Here is a 21028-nt window from a genome sequence, read left to right as displayed (position 1 = left end):
CAATTGAGAAAAAAAAAACCATGAATCACCAGTTCTTTAATTGATAGTGGAAAGCTCTCACCTTCCATCACCGTGCAATCGTTTATATTCCTTGCTATTCTCGTCAAGTTCCCCTTCCTCGAGTCTCCGCTTGACTGAACTGAATCCATCGTCCTTGCCTCCATCAGTGCCGTCCTGTCCGAGATATTTGTCTCTCTCCTTACGTTGGTGGGGATCACCATCCGCGGTTAGTCCCCCTCGATCGGGAGTGCCGGTTCCTCCGTGAAGTCTCTTTCTTTCCTTTCGTTCTCTCCGCTCGCTACTGATAGGCTTCTCCTTAATCGGATCCGCCAGAGGCGTGCTAACGACCGGCGGACTGCTATGCCGATGCTGACCGTTGTCTTTTTTGCTAATTTTCTTTATTTTACCCAACGTTTGCAGGGCCTGTGGGGTGCTAGGCCCTTTTTTCGGAGTTTTTTCTTTGGCATCTTTGACTGGAGAGCTGTGGACGGAACCACCCTCCTTCGAGTGGTGATGATGATGATGGTGGTTATTATGATGATGATGTTCCTTCTTCTTTTCCGTCGAAGAAGTTCCACTCACGCTTCCCGTTTCGTCACCTTCGCTCCGTTTCAGCGCGTGTTTGTAAAGCTTGAAAAGTTTCTTGGCGTCGAATTCGGTGAATTTGGAAACGAAGTACCACAGATTACTTCGCCATTCTTTGATTTTCTCCGGATCCTTGTACACCAGCAGACATTGGTTGATTTGATTCCCGATGCTGAGGAGACATGCTCGTGTCTGGTTTACCTGTTCGTCCGCCGAAAGCGTTTGATCTGGGTTATCCAACGTTTTGAGGGCTTTTTTAACGGGTCGCATCTTTTCCTTGCATTCGTTGAAAACGCTCGGATCCAAATCACCGATGATGTTCAACGCACACGGCTCGTTGTTCGCCGTGAAATGCATTGGTCCAGTGTTTTTCTTTTTGTCTTTCTTTGTCTCCTTTGTCTTTTCCTTCTTTTTGCGCTCTTTCTTCTCCTTCTGCTCCTCCTTGGTGGGACCATTCGAGTTAGCGTCGTGATCGTGAACGTGGCTATCCGATTCGGATAGCTTTTTTATCTTAGCTGATATCGGAGTCAGCAGCTTCTTTTCCTCGTTGGAAGATCCTTCCTTTTCGTCCAGATCATCCTTCACGGTTCCGGTCGACACGGGTGAGTGCACTATCGCAGCCGAGATAGCTTTACCTTCTCCTCGAGGCTTCCGCTGTTTGCGTGGTTTTTTACCGAGACCCTTTTTCAGTTCGAGATTCTTGCGAATAATTTTCAGCAAATACTCCGCCCGAGACTGGAGATGTTTCGCTTGAGGCTTCTTATCGGCGTCGTTTGAAAGTATTTTGTCCGCTAAGTTTAGTGAGTCCTCCATTTTCATTGCTTCCCAGGAACCAATTCCGAACTGATAGATACCTCGCAGCAGCCGAGAATCGTCGTCACCACTCCATTCGACGTCGAAGTTCGCTGGTCTGGTTTTAATCTGTAGAACCCATTTCGCCCGTTCCTCAGGGTCCAGCGGAAGAACTTCATCCAACGGTTGCAGCTCTTCCACGCATTGCATCAGGGTTTTCACATTGAAGGACACACCGCCGAAACGTATGGAGAAAGCAGCCCGGGGACCCCGTTTCGCCTTCTCGTCTGTAGGATTGTTCTTATCTTTTTCCTCGTTTTCTTTCGAATGTTCCATGAATTGCACGCAGCGTTCCTGCAACAGTTCTGCGACTCGCTTCAGCTCCGACAATGGTTTCTCCTGCAGTTCGGCATCCATTGCGATCGCTTCCAATCGTTTCAGTGGAGCCGGGAACTTCTTGTAGCTTTTGATGAGCCTCCTCAGCTCGGTGTCTGTGAAACCGGAGATTTTCTCCTTATTCGAAGGTCGTCCTCTGCCGCTCGCCTTCTTACCAGGTTTACCTTCCTCGCTAGCCTCCGATTCTTCATCGCTTTCATCTTCAGCTCGTCGTTTTTTACGTTTCTTCGCGGTTCCATCCTCGTTGGCTTGATTCAACTGCTGCAAAGTTTTTCTCCTCGGAGGAAGATACAGATCATTCAACTCTTTGTTTCGTTCCTCGGCCTCCACCAGCTTCCGATAGTTTTGAGGAATTATCTCATCCCAGTCCTTGGTGTCACCGTCCTGATCCGCGTCTGTGGGTGGTTTCGTAGGTTTCCTTATAGCGGATGTTTCCTTCTCTTCATCGAAGTCAAACGTCGTAACGTTGAACGCCGACAGTAGCTCATCGCCGGGCATCTCCGGAGCTTCGTCTCTAGTCTCCGCTCGCTTCAGTATCTCATCAATATCACAAACCAACTCGTCATCTCCATCTTCGTCCTCTTTGAACAACTCTTCCGCCCCAAATTTCAATATCGCTGACAGCTCATCCTTGTTGAAGGGATTGCTTGTGTTATTACCCCCGTTTTTGTCCAAAACTGTCCGCCCCGTGGTATCCATCCGTTGGATAACCAAATGGTCCAGCACCATCTTTTTCTTCGCCCGTTCCACAATGTCTTCCTCCACGGACCGCGCCGTCACCAACCGATAAATGTTAACCTGATTCTTCTGTCCTATCCGATGCGCTCGTGCTTGCGCTTGCAGATCGTTCTGAGGGTTCCAGTCGGAATCGAAAATGATAACCGTGTCGGCAGTGGCTAAATTGATACCGAGCCCACCAGCCCGGGTGGACAGCAAAAAGCAAAAATCGGTCGATCCTTCCGCGTTGAAATGATCCAACGCCTGCTTTCGGAGCTCCCCTTTGATGCTACCGTCCAGCCGTTGGAAAGAAAAGTGCCTCTTCTGGAGGTACTCGGCCAAAATATCCAGCATCCGTACCATCTGGGAGAAAATCAACACCCGATGGCCAGTTTCCTTAAGTCGACACAGAAGCTTATCCAACAGCACCAGCTTCCCCGATCCCTTCAGCAGCTGCACAACAATGTCATCCTGATTGGTCTGAGTTTCGAACTCGATGGGCCGAGTCAGGAGCGCGTGGTTGCAGCATTTCTTCAGTTCAATCACTATATTGAGGAATGTGTTGATGGAACCCTTCATTCCTTTCCGTAGGGCGTCAAAATTTTTCGTTAGGATCCATCGGTAGTACTGCCGTTGGATCGAGGTCATTTCCACTCGCAGAATTTGCTCTACTTTCGCCGGAAGACTCTTTTCGACGTCTTTTTTAACCCTCCTAAGAATGTATGGCTCCAGCTCTTTGTGCAGTTTGGTGTACGATTTGTCATTGGTAGTGTTACCGTAATTTCGCTCGAACGTTTCCCACGAATCAAACCTATTCGGCATGATGAAATGAAGTAGCGCCCACAGCTCTTTCAACGAATTTTGCAGTGGTGTACCAGTAATAAGCAGCCGATAGTTTGTATCGAATTCCTCTAGAGCTTTGTAGAGTAACGAGTCATCATTTTTCAATCGATGTGCTTCGTCAACTAGTAACGCGGCCCAGCTGATGCTGCCGAGGAAAGTTTTGTCTTTGAGAAGAATCTCGTAGGTGGTGAGAATGGCGTTAAATTTGAGTTTCTTGCTCTCAAAGCACCACTCATATTGGCGAATTATTTCACGCGAAGGTACATCACCAAGATACGTGACAACGTTCATTTCAGGGGCCCAAATGGTGAATTCCCGCTGCCACGCTGTCATCGTACTCAGCGGAACTACACACAGAAACGGTCCGTACAGCTGTTGTGCTTTAAACAGATAGTACAAAAAACAAATGGTTTGGATTGTTTTACCCAAACCCATTTCGTCTGCCAAAATGACGGAGTTTTCTTTGCACCAAGTCAAAATCAACCAGTTCAGTCCATCCATCTGATAATCTCTCAGCTTCAAGCCCCGATCCTCACCGAGATAGTCCGGCTGCGCCTTCAAGTGATGAAATTTAGGTCTACTCCTAATAGCTCTACAGTGCTTAGACGGTGTCCGTTTGCTGTTCTCCCGATCCAAAAACTCTTCGATTTTCTTCTCCCACTTTCTCGATATCAAAATAGCATCCTCCCAGGTGGAATCCGCGTACGGAAGGGATTCCCATTTACAAAGATAATCCGTACCGCCTTCTGGCTTCTCCACCTGCGCTATCACCCTCTCAACATTGTAGTAGCTCTTCAACAGATCCTGATGCAGTTCCTGCTGACATTCGTAGTAGTCGATGTCCTCTGGCCCCGCTTGATACTTTCGCCAGTACTCGATGTCGCGTTCTCGCTTGATGTAATTTTCCAACTTCTTCATCCCCTTGACTTTCTGTTCCTTCAGAGTTTCCTCCGACTCCCACGTACAGTGCAGATAAGACCAACCGGTCCATTTGATCAAATACTGTGGCTCGGTGTTTTCGGTACCATTTTCATCCGCCTCCCCTCCTTCATTAGGATCACCGCTTTCCTCTACGGCGTAGCAAGTCGTTACCGCTCCCGTAGCGGACTTCTTGCCCACCCGCTGGCCAATTATCCGCTCGATTGTCTCGGTTTTCTCGTCTTCCGCTGCCGCGACCGCAGCAGCCTCTTCCGCTTCCGGATCTACTTCCAGCAAATCCTCGCTATCGGTTTGTTCCTCTCCGCTTTCCTCCTTATAACTGACGGCCGTTTTCCTTCGGTTTCGGCCCTGACGGGAATGGTCCTCTCCGCTGTCACTAGCCTCGTCCGAAGAGTACGCAGCCGGTTTCTTTTTCTTCGCTTTCGTCCTTGGCGGTGGCGCAGAACGCTTCTTGGGTGCCGCTTTCCGGCCACCGTAACTGCCATCCTCATCCGAGCTATCCGGCTCGCTAGCGTCGTCACTCCCTCCCGAAGTGTCCGATTTCCAACGGCTGCTGAGAAATAAAGTGAAGGGAAAAAAAAAAGAAAAAAATTGAGACCGTCAAAAATGTTTTGCTCTAATCAGGTTTTCAACTACTTAATCACACACAAAAATAACGCACGACAGGTTTGTTAATTATAACCGCATTCCTCTCGCGTTTTGTAACGATTTTCCTCCCCCCACGATTCTGCGCAATACACACAACAACGTTGGAATATACTAGAAGGTTGCGAAATTACGCAGTAGCTATTCAGCTATTTAACAGCTGGTCCGTAATATTGACGAGTCTCGACGACATACGCCAGAATACTCGGAACTTTCCAGCAAAAACGAATGAAAAATTCGGTTCAAATTTCGTTCCATTATTTGTGTCTATAAACAAATCATTTTAAAAACTTATGTTTATAACGCTAAAAAGTTCCCGGGGAAATATACAGTTGAGTGAAAAAATTGCTCGCCTTGACCAACATTAAATTCAACGCATTGAAAATCCCACGATCATACAACGCCATAAATGAAAGTTCCTGACTCTTACAAAATTTACAATGGAGTAGAACGCAATGGATCGAAGATTCCCTGATATCTGAACCTGTTAAAATTCTTCAGTATTTCAACAAGAAGCCCATTAGATGAATATTTCAAAGCCAAGTACTACTTTTATGGTTGTTACAAAATCTGATTCAAGAAACTTTTTGGATGTTCCACTTCTAACCAGTTCTGCTCCATAAGTTTTGGGACTACCAAGTGCATCTTCTGGCATGATAATCGATGAACACGCATTCTGACCTTGATTCACAAGCGGTTTTAAGCCGATGTTTGGGAGCTTGCATTGTCATGGTGAAGAATAATTCGTCGTCTTGAGTTGCCTTTCCTTATTTGACCGAATACGTCTGGCAAAAACGGTTGACTTTCGAACAACACACTCACAAACATCTTGGACATTCTTCTTCTTCTTCAATGGCACTAACGTTCCTAGAGGAACTTCGCCGTCTCAACGTAGTATTACTTGCGTCATTTTTATTAGTACTTAGTTGAGATTTCTATGCCAAATAACACGCCTTGAATGCATTCTGAGTGGCAAGTTCTAGAATACGCGTGATCACAGTGCAAGTCGAAGGAAATTTTTTTGACGAAAAATTCCCCCGACCAGAACGGGAATCGAACCCGAACACCCGGCATGTTAGTTATGACGCTAACCACTCGGCCAAGGGAGCACTATCTGGACATTCTAATGAACGAATACAATCGAATGTGAAACGAAATCCTATCTTTTAGGACTTTGTTAGAGCACAAGGAATTGTACAACGTTTCATCTCCAATCATCTCCGATAGCCAGCACGACATCATGAAGCGCAACTATCTATCGCAACTAACCTGTTCTATTCAAGGGATTGCTAAGATGGCCGCCATTCTGTAGCCAGCATAGAAACTCATGAGCATAGAAATCATAACCTAAATTTAAAAATGAAGTGCTCCACGCGATCCTGTAGCAGTGATTTTAATTGCAAATCGCCATGAAAGCTTCCGGGTGGGTATAAAAAAATTGCTTGCCAAAGGAAACTATCCAACGTAATCAAATATTAACATATATGACTCCAAACAGTAAACAAAACGTGAGCCCCCTTAGCGCGAGCCCTGCTTTATGCTGCCTACGCTCAATTTCAATTGGTTGGGATAGGGTTGCCAGAGCCCCGGTTCTATTACGTCACCGCTCGCTCTGTCTTGTGAAATCGAACTCAGGCGACAAGTAGACTCGGTGTAATTTAATTTTTCGAAGAAATTAGTGACTGTTCCGCTTATTACTACCATAAATAAACATCAACACATGGGATTTCTCGATCGGTTTATGGAGTGGCTAGTCATACTTGGCGAATCGCTCGGTCCTTACGTGGTGATTAACTCTACACATTCACCTTCTTTGGCCCTCTGAACTCCAACCTCTTTGCTACATCTGAACTTCTAAATACTGAGCAATACATGGTGTGACCATAACGGCGTACAATGGTAGAAATAACCATTGCACTAAAATCAGGTTCAACGAACACGTAGCATTCACGACCACCAAATCTTTCTCAGCTCTATGATTAATCCGTCAGCATGCTTTCGATTCCATCGATGTTCACCCATTGAAGATGATCTACTGTTCTTTTAAGTAGAAGTCTCCTGGAGTACGCTGCTCCTGTCTGGTACCCGTATTCAGGGTTCAACATTCTCGAAGAAGAAACATGAAAATCGACTTGCTTAGCAGGATTCGTTCGGCATCCGCTGTCAACATGATCAGTTATCCTCGCTCTTTACACTCGTCAATTCATTTCTAGTTAAAGCAAATGGTTATTCTAATTGGTGTGGTGAATGAATACAAATCTGCCTATTCATTCAACCTGACTTCACTTCACCACTACTACTCCACCCCGACATGTACCTCGTTGCCCGCGTACACAATATTTGTTCAACGTCCATATAATGTGAAGCGAGCATTTGATTTCTGATGCAAAAAAAATCGTTACTTTATTAATGGATGGCTCCATTGTTTACTCTCCACCGTGCCGCTGAACGACGTGAAGTTGTGGATCATCAACTCTTCTCGCACTTTTTGAACCGAAAGGTGGTTAGCATAGAGAGGGCAGTTTCTCAGAAAAATCAAGGGCTCGACTGTCAGGTTCAACGACGAGAAAAACATGAGAGAACAACGAAGAACACTGTGGACCGGTCACTGCTCGGGCTCACATGGATTCAACAGAGGACCTTTCCATCTACTCTGAGACCGCCGCCAAGTTCACAACTCCGCCGAACACTTTCGAACTCCGTGAACACTTCCGAACACTCCGTGAACCCATCCACAATTTTCGAACAAGAGAGAGAAACGAATTCAATCTGGGAGAGGGACAGCAGCAAACATAACTCTTGAGAGAAAACTGAAAACTGGAGCTGCTCCATCTTTCCGAGAATCGCGGAGATACTAAAATAAGCTAAATCCCTCGCATAAAATCTTTATGCCAAGAGTCGAAATGTTCAGTAACGAAGAGGGGGCATTTTGACAAACAAACGCGAGATGGTCGAATAAATACACCCAGGTTTTTCTTTACGCGGGAGATACGTACTTCGTAAAAAACCGCGTTAATTGGAAAATCCGCGTAAAAAACCACGTTAATTCGAAAATACGCGTAAAAAAAAGCATGTCACCCAATGATAGATGTCAAACGGGACTATCCTTGAACCGCTGAAATGTCTTGTAGCGCAAGTTAGTTGCGCTTTCTATCTGTTCAAAATATTCGAATTGGAATTCTATTATTCATGTCCTCTGTATTTTTTTTGTCATACCCATTATAAAATTCATGTTCCGTTTTGGTGTGAAGCGAAAATGGCAATACATTTTCAGGTGGTGTAAATCGGTTTGAAATTTTAAATTCACCTTTCTGTATCAAACATGTATTCCATGTAACGGAGGAACATCTCAATCTCAAGCGAGAACTTTGTTTGAAAATAAATTTACATATACTGTAATGACGAGTTTTGGTAGAAGTATTTATAGTCAAAGAAAATGGTAAAGAACCAATATGATTATCATTCAATGAGGAAGCACACATACGACTTTAGCAAACTCGTATACCATATTGAAACAAAAATCAGTGCTGATTGAGCTTAAGATCAATCGAAAACGAAAAAAAACTTAGGTTGCAAAATTCAAAAAAATCCAAATTCGAGCGTTTTTTGGAAATTGTTTGTTGAGCTTGCAGCAATTCGCATTGGGGATGATTTCAGACAATCTTGCAGATCTTTTCACCATCTTTCGAATCTATTCGATGAATCTTAGTAAACACTCATCTTATTCCAACACAAAAATGCAACAGCAGGTGAGTGCAATGATCGAAAGATCTCATAAGATAATCTTTGCTAGGGTTTCCACACATTGCCCAATTCCTGGCAAAGCGGACTTCCTCGCAAAGGTGGGTGCGATTTTATGCTATGATTTTTCTTACCAATTATTGCGGTAGAGTTCTCTTGTGAGTCGGCAAAACGGTTGAAGGACATCGTGTGGGTGCTTATCTCGGCACCATACGATTGGTGTAAAATATGCCATTTGCGCTAGTCGTGCTTGTTTTGTACAAAAAGGATGCAGCTAGTACTCACAATTTCTACAATCGAGCCAAATTGCAAAATATAGAACGATACGTCGTTTGCATAATTTTCAAGAAAAAAGATCGTGTAAAGAAACTTTATTGAACAATGAATCAAACCCATGAAACATGGAAATAGAGAGCGAATTGCGAGGTAATAGGTAATATTCTAAATAATTGACTTGACATTGGAAGACATCAGCCAAGAAGTCCTCGAAGTGATCTTAGGAGGCTCAACTACTGGAATTATACGATCCGATTTTCTTTACATAAACATTTTCAAGTTGGAGCGCGCGAACTCATCAAACTCCGAAAAACGTTAAAATTGTGGGAAAAAATATATCAACAAAAGGATTAAATCCTACAAAATTGAATTCGAAATAAAATAGAATCTGAATTTATATTCAATTTCATTTTCCGATTCTCGAAGTGGACGACCCTGTACCAACTATAAGAAATGATTACAATTTATATTCAGGCATTGGGAATCGTAAAGTACTTTCAACACACGTTGACAACTGTTCTCATATTCGCAAATATGAAAAAGCAGCTGTAAGTTATATTTTGATGACTCGGTTTGGCGCGTTTATAGTGGAAAACAAAACATCAATGGAATTTAAAACAAAAACAAAAAGTTGAAAAGTGAACGAAAACTCACCTTCTTTTCTTCTTCTTTGGTTGCGACGCGGTAGCAGTCTTGCGTTTAACTTGCGCCGCCGCCGCCTTTTTGCGAGCATTATTCCGTCGTTTGTTGGCAGCGTAGTCCTCATCCTGAACAGACACGCACACGCAGCAACAGCAAACGAACAGCGGCACAACGGAAGAGACACAAGAAGAGAAGAAGAAGAAGCGGACAAATGAAGGAAAAGTAACAATTTAATACAACCAATGATCCGAAATGGAGGTAAATATTACATCGTAACTACTTTTTGAAGACTGGTCGTGCTGCTGTTCCTCCTCGTCGTCATCGTCATCGTCATCCGAATTATGGCTTCCTGATCCGCCTTCGTCGTCCTGGGTTTGACTGGCGTTACTAGGTTTGCCACTATCTTCCGAGTCGCTATTGTCCCTTGTCTCATTCTGCTCTTCATCGCTTGCGTCCGACCCGGAACCGGATTGGGCACTACTCCTTGACTTGTCATTCGTTTCTTCGTTGTTGTTCATGTGTCCGCTGGTGTCATTGTCGGATTCATCGTGAGATTTGCTCTCGTTCAAGTCATCACCATCTTCCGAAGCGTTACCGTTCTCCTCCGGCTTGGAAGACGAAGGCTCATGTGTGCTATTATCATTGTTATGCGAAACGTTCACACTGCTGTCCCGCTGCTCGCTGTTGTCCTCGTGATCACTGGAACTCGAGGAGCCACCGGATCCACTCTCGCTCTCCGAATCCGACGAGCCGGACTCGCTTTTGCTATCGCTGCCAGATTCATTTTCCGAGTCGCTTTTGTCCTCCTTCGACTGTGAATGAAACATGAAAGGAAGGTCAAATTGGTGAAGGCGTTTATATCATACACACGAATGCGCGGTCTATATACTATTGTAGTGACCATGAGACTAAGTTATTAAAAATTGCTAACTCAATACAACTGTTTCCTAAAGTGGTCCTCGTTAGGTTCACGTTCCCATCAATAATATTTCCAAAAACGCTTAATTATTCTGGGGACTCATGAATTGGATAAATATTACCACTGAAAAATGCAAGACAATTTCCATTCCTAACTATAATTCCGTGCATGTGAATGATCTGTTCAATGCTTATAATCAACTCAAATTGTCTAGCTTTTGTCAATCAACTGATTCGAACCATCTCTTAGTTTTTATACTCTTCAAACGAAGATTTTATTTCCACCCGTATATACTCAAATCGAATTGGCTTTAAGCGGCAAATTTTTGAATTCAATCTATCCCTATCGATCTTGATAGATCCTATCTATATCTTGACACCCACATTTTAAATTTCATAATTCTATCGATTATATTCCTTAACTAGCTGACCCGGCACACTTCGTCCCGCCCAAAATTTATTTTTCGTTATCACATCCACGTTTTCTTACTAAGCACGTTCATGGGATATGTAACTGTAGAACACCTGCGAATTGAATTTTTTCAAATTTTCCCATTTTCCTTCAGAGTTTTCCGAAAATTTTCAATTGTCATATTTGGTTGAAATAGGTGCATTATTTTTATGGGACCCCATCTCCTTTACAAAGGTGGAAGGGGTGTCATACCATCATAGAAACATTTGTTGTACCCAAAAACCCTCACATCCCAAAATTGACTCCACTTGCTTGATTAGTTCTCGAGTTATGCAGAAGTTTGTTTCATTTGTATGGCACCTCCCCCTTAGAGGGGGGGGGGTTGCTTGAAGCGATAGTGTCTAACTACCGTAAAAACATTTATTGCACCCTAAAACCTTCATATGCCTTATTTGGTTTCATTTGCTTGATTAATTCTCGAGTAATGCAGAAATTTGTGTTCCATTTGTATCGCAACCCCCCCTAAGAGAGAGGGGAGGAGTATCTAACCACCATAAAATCATTTACTGCACTTTAAAACCTCCATATTCCAAATTTCGTTTCATTTGTTTTTTGATTTGATTTTTATATTTCTCGATTTAGCGATACAAAGTATTTAAAGTACATCAGTTGAGATATGGAATACCTTTCAACAACTTAATAATTCTAATAGCACTGAGTTGGACCTTTGGATAAGCTATTTATCATTTGAAGGAAAATTTACAAAAAACCTTCGATTATTGCGAAAGGGTTAGGGGACAGTATGAGGAAAAATAAAATTTGTTATCCTAATATCACAGTTTTACTGCGCCAGCCGCTGCAACAGTGGATTTGCTGAGGTAGTGCATCCAGTCCAAAATTTAGGAAGTATTCGCTGAAACCATTTGTCGAGTTCTTCCATATCTGCAATCCTGTGGACGTCCTCGGTTGGATGGAATGGGTTCAAATTCAACATCATTTTTAGGAGCCGGTTTTGCTTCACTTGTAGCTTCTTCCTGTGCGAAGCAGCACAGTCATGCCAGGCAGGAAATCCATACGTCATTGAAGGTTTGAACACCGTTTTGTACAGCAGTAACTTCGAGCGTTTGTCGAGACGCGAGCGCCTTTTTATGAGCGGGTAAAGGGTTCTTGTGAGCTTGTCGCATTTGCTCAGGGTGTCCTTTATATGGATAGCAAAATTCAACTTCCGATCCAAGGTAAGACCTAGATACTTCACGTTATCCGACCATGGAACTTGTTGTCCACATGCGGTGATCTGACTGAGAGGCAGGTTCCGTGGGCTTCGTTTCCGCGTGAAGAATATTGCTTGAGATTTATTAGCGTTGATTTTGATTTTCCATCGCTTTTGATAGTCTTCAATAGCTTTTTGAGCCGTTTGCAGTTTGGTGACAACTACCACTGGGTCTGAGTCCGACGCAATGAACCCGGTGTCGTCGGCGAACAGAAAATACTGAACATCATCAAGCATCACAAGGTCGGCTGTGAAGATGTTGTACAGTGTGGGGCTAAGAACAGCCCCTTGTGGAACTCCGAAGGGCACGGTTTTTGATTCTGATGATTGGCCGTTAACCACAACATGGAATGAGCGGTTCATCAGAAAGGAACGGATGATTTTTAGAATAAACAAGGGAAAGTTTCCTTGAAGCATCTTATGCAAGATTGCTTCCTGCCAAACGGAGTCGTATGCCTTCTCAACATCTAAGAGGACCATTCCCGAAGATCTGCCATGTGCGCGGTTGCTTCGAGCCTCCCTTACTAGTCTAACCAGTTGATGATTTGTCGAGTGCCCTCTCTTGAAGCCAAACTGCTCATCAGGGATAATTCGTGCATTTTCCAGGTGTAGTTCAATACGAGTTAGGATTATCCGCTCGAGTAGTTTGCTGAGCGTAGGCAATAAGCTTATCGGCCTGTAGTTCGATGGATTCGTTGGATCCTTGTTTGGCTTTGGGATAGCAATGACCACCGCATGTCTCCAACAGGAAGGGAAGTATCCTAATCGAATACACGCGGAAAAGATTTTGGCAAGGAACACGTGAGCCTTTCGAGGTAGTTTCTTCAACATACAGTTACGGATGAGGTCCTGTCCAGGCGACTTCCTGGATTTTAGTTTTTTGATAGTCCCGACAACTTCCTTCGGGCGAATAAGCCAAGAATGTGCGTCGGTAAGGTTGGCCTGCTCTATGCGGCTAATCGAGTCGTTTACCACTGCAACAGTGTCAGCATCATCTGTCATTTGATTGCTGTGCGCCTGAGCAAAACTCGTTGCCAGTAATTTCGCTTTCTCGGATGAGGATGCTACTATCGTTTCACCTTGACGTAAAGGTGGGCTACATTTAGAAGATTTACGCATCGCCTTGGAAATTTTCCAAAGCATATCGCGATCACCTTCCATTGTTTGCAGTGTTTCCTCAAACTTGTTGAAACGGGCTTCATCGCATTCTGCCCGGATTCTACTGTTTAAAGCTGACATTATGTCCTGGTAGATAGGGTCTCTTCTTCTGTACCACTGCCGTCGGCGCTTGTTACGTAGTGCAATCAACCGTCGAGTATGGTCGGGAATCGTCGCTGTCTGATAGATGCGTTGCTGCGTTTCCGGAACTGACACAGCTTCTGCCTCCAATATAGCAGTCGTCAGGAGTTCAATTGCACCGTCAATATCGGTGCCGTTTTCCAGCGTGGCGAGGTTCGGGTTCAGCAGGTCTATATTTAGGTTTACCTCCTGCTGAAAACGGGACCAGTCAGTACGTGCATAGCAGCGAAATTTTGGTACTGACTCTTCGGTTTGAGCTGTTAAGCTAATGTTGAACGCTACTGGGAGATGATCCGATGATAGCTCGTTTAGCGTGACTGGTTTCGTCATATCTAGCAGGTTATTTGACAGAACCAAGTCCAACGTCGAAGGGCGCCCACGACCGTAGGGACAGAATGTAAATGAATCTGGAAAATGAATGAAAAAGTTTCGATTGGCTGCTTCCTGAAACAGTACCGTTCCAGCTTTGTTGGCTCTAGAGCAGTTCCAGTAACGATGGCGTGCATTCAGGTCGCCCACCACGAAGAAAGGTGCAGTCCTTCTGGTGATGGTGGAAATATCTCGACGAAATTGAGTCCAAGTCGAGCATCGTCTCTCACCGGGAAAGTAAGCGGCCAACAAGTGTAGCTCTCCATCCGCAGTGTGGATCGAAATGCCTACAGTTTCAATTACCTTCGATGAAATATTGAGCTCAGTGAATTTTATCCCTTTGCGAACGGCAATCAGCACTCCCCCTCCTCGTTCTGCATCATTCGGAGTACGGTCAAAACGAACACAAGAAAACTTGGGGTGAATAAATGAATGCTTATTCTGCAACCAAGTTTCTGTTACAATTCCTACATCCACACTGTGTCGTTCTAAAAAATCAAAAAATTCTAACTTTTTGTTGAACACGGATCTTCCGTTCCAGTTTATCACATGTAAGCTGTCTACATTAGGCATTGTAGACATACTTGATCATTAGTTCCGAAATGGCTAAATATTGCTGCTGCTTGTTCTGGCAGTTCGATAACCGAGCAAACAGTTCTCGGGCTAGAGCTAGAAATTCTGTCATACTGAAAAGTTCTGTATTGCTACTCACTTGCCTGTTCAGAACGGAGGCATACGATCCTGACGAAGGGTGATCTGAGTTTCTGGATGGAACGTTACTGTTTTGTGTGAAAGTAGTAGGAGGATGATGTGGAAAAGCAGTTGTTGCTGGTGTTCGCTGCGATTTAGCCTTCAGGGTTTCCAGTCTCATAAGATAATTCTTACGGGATGGGCAACCACGGTAGTTTGCAGTGTGCTGCCCGTTACAATTGGCACATCGTAACGAACCGCGTGTTCTTTCCTGCTGCTCTATTTGTAGATCTGCTTTCTTGGGGAGTGAGCATGACGTCGATAGGTGCTTCTCGCCGCATTTCACACACATTGGTGCAAGATTGCAGTTCCGCATGCCGTGGCCAAACTGTTGGCACCGGTGACACTGTACTGCATCCGAAGCTCGTCGTTCGTAGTAACGCCATTTCACGATAATATTGAAGATCGCCTTCACCTTCCTCAAATCCGCCAACTTGACCGAGCCTTTGGGGAAGTGTAGCAAGTAGAGCGCACTCTCTTCTAGATCTGCAGTCTTTCGGGAGAAAAGTTTCGTCTCGGTAGGCTTGACACCGTGTGCTGCCATTTCCAGCTCCAGTTCGTTGATCTCGTACACTGATAATCCCGAGAGAATGACTTTGACTGGTTGCTCGGCAGCGGGTGTGTATGTATGAAACTCGATGTTGTTCGACTTGAGTGCGCCCAAAGCACTGCGGAAGCCATCCTCTTCCAGGCAAAACAACTGAACGCCCGTTTTGGTCGCTTTCATGTTGTATTTGTCCTGGCCAATATCAATTTTAGCCATGAATTCGCGCACCTGCTTTGTGGTTTTCTTGACGATGGCGATCGGAGGAACACGTACCTTTTTTGCTTTGGGCAGCGTGGTTGTCTTCGGGACCCGAAAGGATACTGAAAGGTCGTTGGGAGTGTCATTGTCGTCACCGTTATGGCTCAGCATCTCGAAGTCGTTCCTAACGGGAATATTCGCTTTTACGGAAGGTTCGTCGCTGGTGGAAGCTATATCCACGAGAACTAAATTCGGTGAAGACATCGATTTCATATTGGCCAGATCAGACAATTTCTCGCGGGAGCGAGTACGATAGGGGCTCTTCGCACGGGAGGCACCGTCTTCGGGGTTATGTGCGACTTCGAGTCGGTGCTTCATATTTTTACGGATGGCTAAGTGCGGTGTTTTGGTGGCCGCATTTTGACCGGCCGGGTCCCCGGGGGTCTTAACTCGTCCCAGGGTGATGACTCACGAATTGAACCGTCGAATATATAAAAGAAATCGATAAGTTTGTAGCGCGGAAAAAAAAACTCGGTTTGTTTACTTGACAGCAAGGTTGCCAGCGTTTCATTTGTTTGATTCTCTTTTTTCGCCTCTTTTGCAATGGCTCGGATGGTTGTGTTAATTGCGATGCCAGATACACTTCAAGTGAAATATTCGCTAGCGTTCACAGCTCGAGGGGAAACATAAAACGAGCAGAATAAGCGACCTTTGTTGTTTCGGGTACAGAAAGATTCTGATAATTTTCCTCAGAGGACATGCAATACTTATACGCTAGCGACAGCTTACTTACTATGCAATGGTGGAGTTAACTTCGCAAATACTATCTTTTCAGCTTATTAACAGCTCTACTCGGGAAAGCACACAAATAGACAGAATAAATGTATGGGTAAATGGGAATGCTTCCAATTTTCATCAATTATAATTATAATTTATGTATATATAACAAATCTTAGAAAATTTCCGATTCGATTGGTATGCAAATCATTAAAATCCGTTCCCCGTAAAGATAGTTATTAACGTTAACTTCATTTCAAAACGTGATCTGTTTTCTGATTTGGCACCCTTAATGTAAGACGTAGGCCTACATAAAAACGAATACCAATGTTGAATTTCCTGGATTCATCGCAACCACCGATACGGAAGCCGCAAACATTTTGGGCGATTGCTTCCAGAGTGTCTGAAGCACTTTGTTTTCAATGGTCAACTCCGACTAAATTCGGAGATTGCACGTATCCTAGTAACTATTGATCGATTGAAACTTTATCAGCGCTGAAAAATTTCTTACTGTAAAATTTATTGATTTTCTTAATACAAAAATATATTTTCTATGATAGTTGGGACACACTTTCTTGATTTCAAAACAACCTTCAATACAATTAATCATAAAATATTACTGGATAAATCAAATACCTTTGGTATGCGAAGAAGACCCAGCTACCTTGTACATTAGAAGACAGCAATATGTTGCATTGAATACTGTCAGAAGTACTCTGTATCCAAAAAGTATGGGTGTACCTAAGGGTAGTAATATTGGACCTCTGTTGTTTCTAATGTACATGGCTTTTTTGTCTCATCTGTTTATTTTATTAGGCTAATTTAGCACTTCAGCTGTAACAGCGCCGAATTCATTCGTGTGCATTTATTATCTTTATCAATAATGTTTGTAAATAATACAGAAGCCTTCTAGGCGTAAGAGTATTCCTATTGGTCGAATGTTTACAATTGGACAGTACACAGCGGGTCAAACCCGGATTTTGGACCCCCTCTCCCACCTTACGTAACGCAATTTCCTATCTCTAATACACATTAGGTAACGCAACCTCAACCCCCCTCCCACCCCTTCTCGCGTAACGTAGAAACAATCAAGTTTACCATGAATTTTTAGGATAAAAATTAATAATAACACATTAAAAATTATTATTAGTTTTTCACTTTAAAATTGTTATTAAATCCACTAATTTTGATATTCCACTGCTATATCCTATACTAAATTCTCTCATCTTTCAAATGAAAGCAAGACTCGTCTCCCGTAGCGTACTTTTTAATGTAGAGCCAGTTTGAGGCAACAGAGTCCGAAACAAAAAAAAGTTCTATTACTGTCATTGTTGAAATTCGAACTAGTAGAAGGATTTTTCTCATCAAATACGATCGACTATCACCTCCTGAGTGAATCCGGATATTTTCTTTCATGCGAGAAAGGTGTTTTATGACTTTTAGGGGACGAATCAAAAATCAAATTTTACTTCTATATTAAAAGAAAAACAAAAAATACATGCATAAAAAACGAATAAAAAAAAGTTTTTTTTGACTCGATTATATACAGTGAAAAAAAAAATCAGTGACTGTATATAATCGAGTCCGGCCTGTATTGAAGAATGTTCATGGGGTCCTCGTAGCCACATTAGCTGCGTGTTCGCTTACTAAGCGATCGATCGTGAGTTCAAAACTCAGGGCCCTCAAATGATCAATCTTTGTGTTGTTATAGAATAACTACGTCCACGCAACTATTATCAGCGATGGAGATCGGTCCACGGTCGAATGATCGTTTCATCCATAGAAAACATCGGGCTCTTGTGCTATTAATAACCCAACAATGATCAATATCAACTGTCTCCGCTATCCGGTTTGCTGAACAATGGAAGGACAGAAAGAATAGTCTTACGTCTAAATGGCTACTACTGTGTAATTTGCAATTTGTAGAAACCATAAACATGATTAAAGCCCGGCTCTGTTACAAACAAAAGGCATAAAAAAAGAAAGTTCAGAAAGCGTTGATATTTTTTTTCATGAATACACTTACTACTTACTTACATGGAATAATAGTATTTGGGACATGCATGTTGAGCAAAACTGGGGAAAAAACTATTGCATAATAGGTGTTGTTACGGAATAAGCGAACGCGTGTCTGTTACTTTTTTTGAGCCCTAAACTCGTCGCCACTGACACAGACAAATAGAAACGAGTTTCACAATGGAACAAAATAATGCGAACACTTATTATTGAATAGTTGAACTCAATGCTGCATTCTATAGATCTTCCTTAATTTAATCCAGAATTTAAAAGAGACACTAAATATTATATTATTGCTATATAAAGAAACATTCTTTACCTGCACGGAAAATTTAACAACTCAAACGTTCAATAAGAAGTCTGTTCAAGTTTACGGAAATTCGTCTACAATCTTGTTACCGGTTTCGGATACAGGTGTCAAAAACGGAGAAATAATGGGCCTGATCACGAACGCCACTTCATATGCACATAAATGAAGTGCATATAATCATGCATACAATTCATTTCGTTTTCACCTCGAAGTGACGTTTGTGATCAGACCCAATATACACACTACCAATCCGACTGATTGAATTTCAGATTAATGAACTCATCCATTACTTTATAGGTGACATTAATATTTACCACAAACTGACAATACTTATAGTAAATTACCAATACACCACACAAAAACCTCAGAATTTAATGCGAACCAACGACCAGTAATTGTCAGCAGCACATTATATTATATGGGCTAACTCGTTTCGATGCTTTGGCACATGAAATCCGAATGAACACACGTTCAAATTTAAACACCTTTAAATTGAAGCTCTACCCCAATTCGCTTGATTTTTTTATAGTATAGAGAGCGATCGCCCATAATAATCCATCCCTGTTCTTGATTTTCTTTCTTGGATGCTTGCCAGTGCTTCTCTCATAATTTTGTGATCTTTTTGTTTTGTGTTAAATTATGTTATCTATTTGTCTATTTTATGTTATTTTGGATTCCTCTAATGTTCCTTCTAGCTTTCCTTGATATTTTTTTCCACTGGAATCCATACATAGTTGCCCATCTGTTTTTGTGCGAATTCGTCATCAACAAGGCGAGGTTATAGCCAACGCAGCCTACACTGAAATCCACAACGTGACCAGAATTATCCATCGACAATAGGCACTCCAATGTGGTCTATTGAAAGATATCCTACCCAACTACTTGTAGCAGCCTGCACCTGTCCTAGAAAATGATCGTTTGAAGTTGTGGATCGTACAGCTCTGACAGACCTTTCGACCCACCACAATCGTCCACGACAAGAGCGATCGACGAGGTACCATGATCAATGTCGTTATCCACTGATCCAAAAGGTACTGAATATCGGGAAAGAATTGATCGGCTTTCAAAAGTCTTCGATCCTTAGCACCTGGGTGATTGTGCAACAATTCCTTGATCAGGACTAGGGAGCACGATCATGCAGATACATGCACACCGCAGAGCTTAATTTCTCTTCGACATTAAGAAGCCCGAAGGCAGGTGACATTTCTTGACTAGATACACGTAGTTAAGAAGTGTGGCAATCCTGTCGAGAAAAGAAAATCGAGTAGAATAGAATTTTGCTCGTAAGCTCTAGCTTTTATGGATACCGAGCCAAATGGATGGATCGACCAAGTGAAAGCTATCGATGCAACTGTCACAATTTTTTGACCATATTGGTTCCCTTGTTGCAAACCTTATATTTTGCTTTGAGAATCATTTCAAAAACGTTCCAAAATATACCAGACCCAATATGCTGACATTCGAGCAAGAACATCAAATCGATCAGAATGAACCGAATATTGTAGTACAGTATTTCACACGATGCGACAATTATTGAGATCGCATCGGGCGCTCAATGGAAATTGGACAATAGGCCCCAATATCGTCAAAGTTGACCCTTTCACTAGGCCTATTTAAGCAATAATCCGAAATTCAATCGCAAACCCTAGGAACCGACGCTGGACTTAACGTGTTAAATAAGATCTTCCCGTATTGATGCACAAATATTACTATTGGCAAAAAAAACTCTGGTTTTAAATAGGTAGACCACAATATTTTCTCACAAGCTAACCCTTGGGTTTGTTCCGACTGAAAAGATTAAACTAAACCTGAATGGTAATAGTATTGTATGATTCCATCCTTGTACCCTATGATTTAATGAGTTCTCTTGGCTGCCTCAACTATTTAATTCAATCGCTTACGTATGTAATGATTGTTCGAAGATATTCAATTTTCTATACATCTAAAGTCAAATTTTTTGTATGATAATAAACAACTCTGTACTGCAGAATACGGAAGTACATCTACAGAACTGGATCGATATTTTGGACGAGATTATCAATGAAATTAAATTTGCTGAAGATGTTTCCAATCGCTACAAACATTCACAAAAAATTGCATGAGCATGCAGTAAAAATTTCTAAAATGTAGCTCTAAAACGATGTAAAAGGTTCTGGATTACAAAAGCTATGATTTTTTTTTTTTGAAAAATAGCTATAGGTAATGAAAAGAAAATTTTAAAAGATGTAAAAAGTATGGTTACACACTTTGCTATAATTATACTATGATATAGTCGAAATACTGTTATTATTTCTATACAATGAAGCAAATGATCCGTTTTCTCATTGCTTTTGGGAATCATTTGCAATTCATCAACATTTCATGCTCATCCTTTTGTGCCGTTAATAATGATAGCAGATGGGTCGGAAGGTATTTCATCGTATTAAATAAAAAAAATCCAAAGGTCAATATATATTCGAAGTACATATAACGATTTACTGAAGAACTGTCATACCAAAAACCGCACGATCGCGATAGAGAAACTCTTAAGTGTAGGAAGCGAAGCTCGGCTGAACATTCGTGGAAATGTTTCTATAATTTCAATAG

At 42.5% G+C, this 21028-nt stretch overlaps 1 protein-coding gene across 2 annotated transcripts in view; it reads right to left on the bottom strand.

The window, feature by feature from the left end:
• LOC129774713 (chromodomain-helicase-DNA-binding protein 1) overlaps nt 1-21028 on the bottom strand; it is a 33546-nt gene that overhangs the window by 9074 nt on the left and 3444 nt on the right. The window contains exons 2-4 of one of the 2 annotated variants that reach the window (XM_055778603.1): nt 9846-10388; nt 9589-9701; nt 62-4825 (exon numbers count right to left, since the gene is read on the bottom strand). In XM_055778603.1, the coding sequence (XP_055634578.1) occupies nt 62-4825; nt 9589-9701; nt 9846-10388 (5420 nt within the window). The remainder of the gene's footprint in view (nt 1-61; nt 4826-9588; nt 9702-9845; nt 10389-21028) is intronic. The other variant, XM_055778604.1, reaches the window with a different exon arrangement.

Source organism: Toxorhynchites rutilus, chromosome 3 (assembly GCF_029784135.1).
Source record: "Toxorhynchites rutilus septentrionalis strain SRP chromosome 3, ASM2978413v1, whole genome shotgun sequence".
In the NCBI taxonomy this organism is placed as follows: Eukaryota; Metazoa; Arthropoda; class Insecta; order Diptera; family Culicidae; genus Toxorhynchites; species Toxorhynchites rutilus.
Note: the sequence above shows the minus strand (reverse complement) of the source record. Positions and strands in the feature narration are given on the sequence as shown.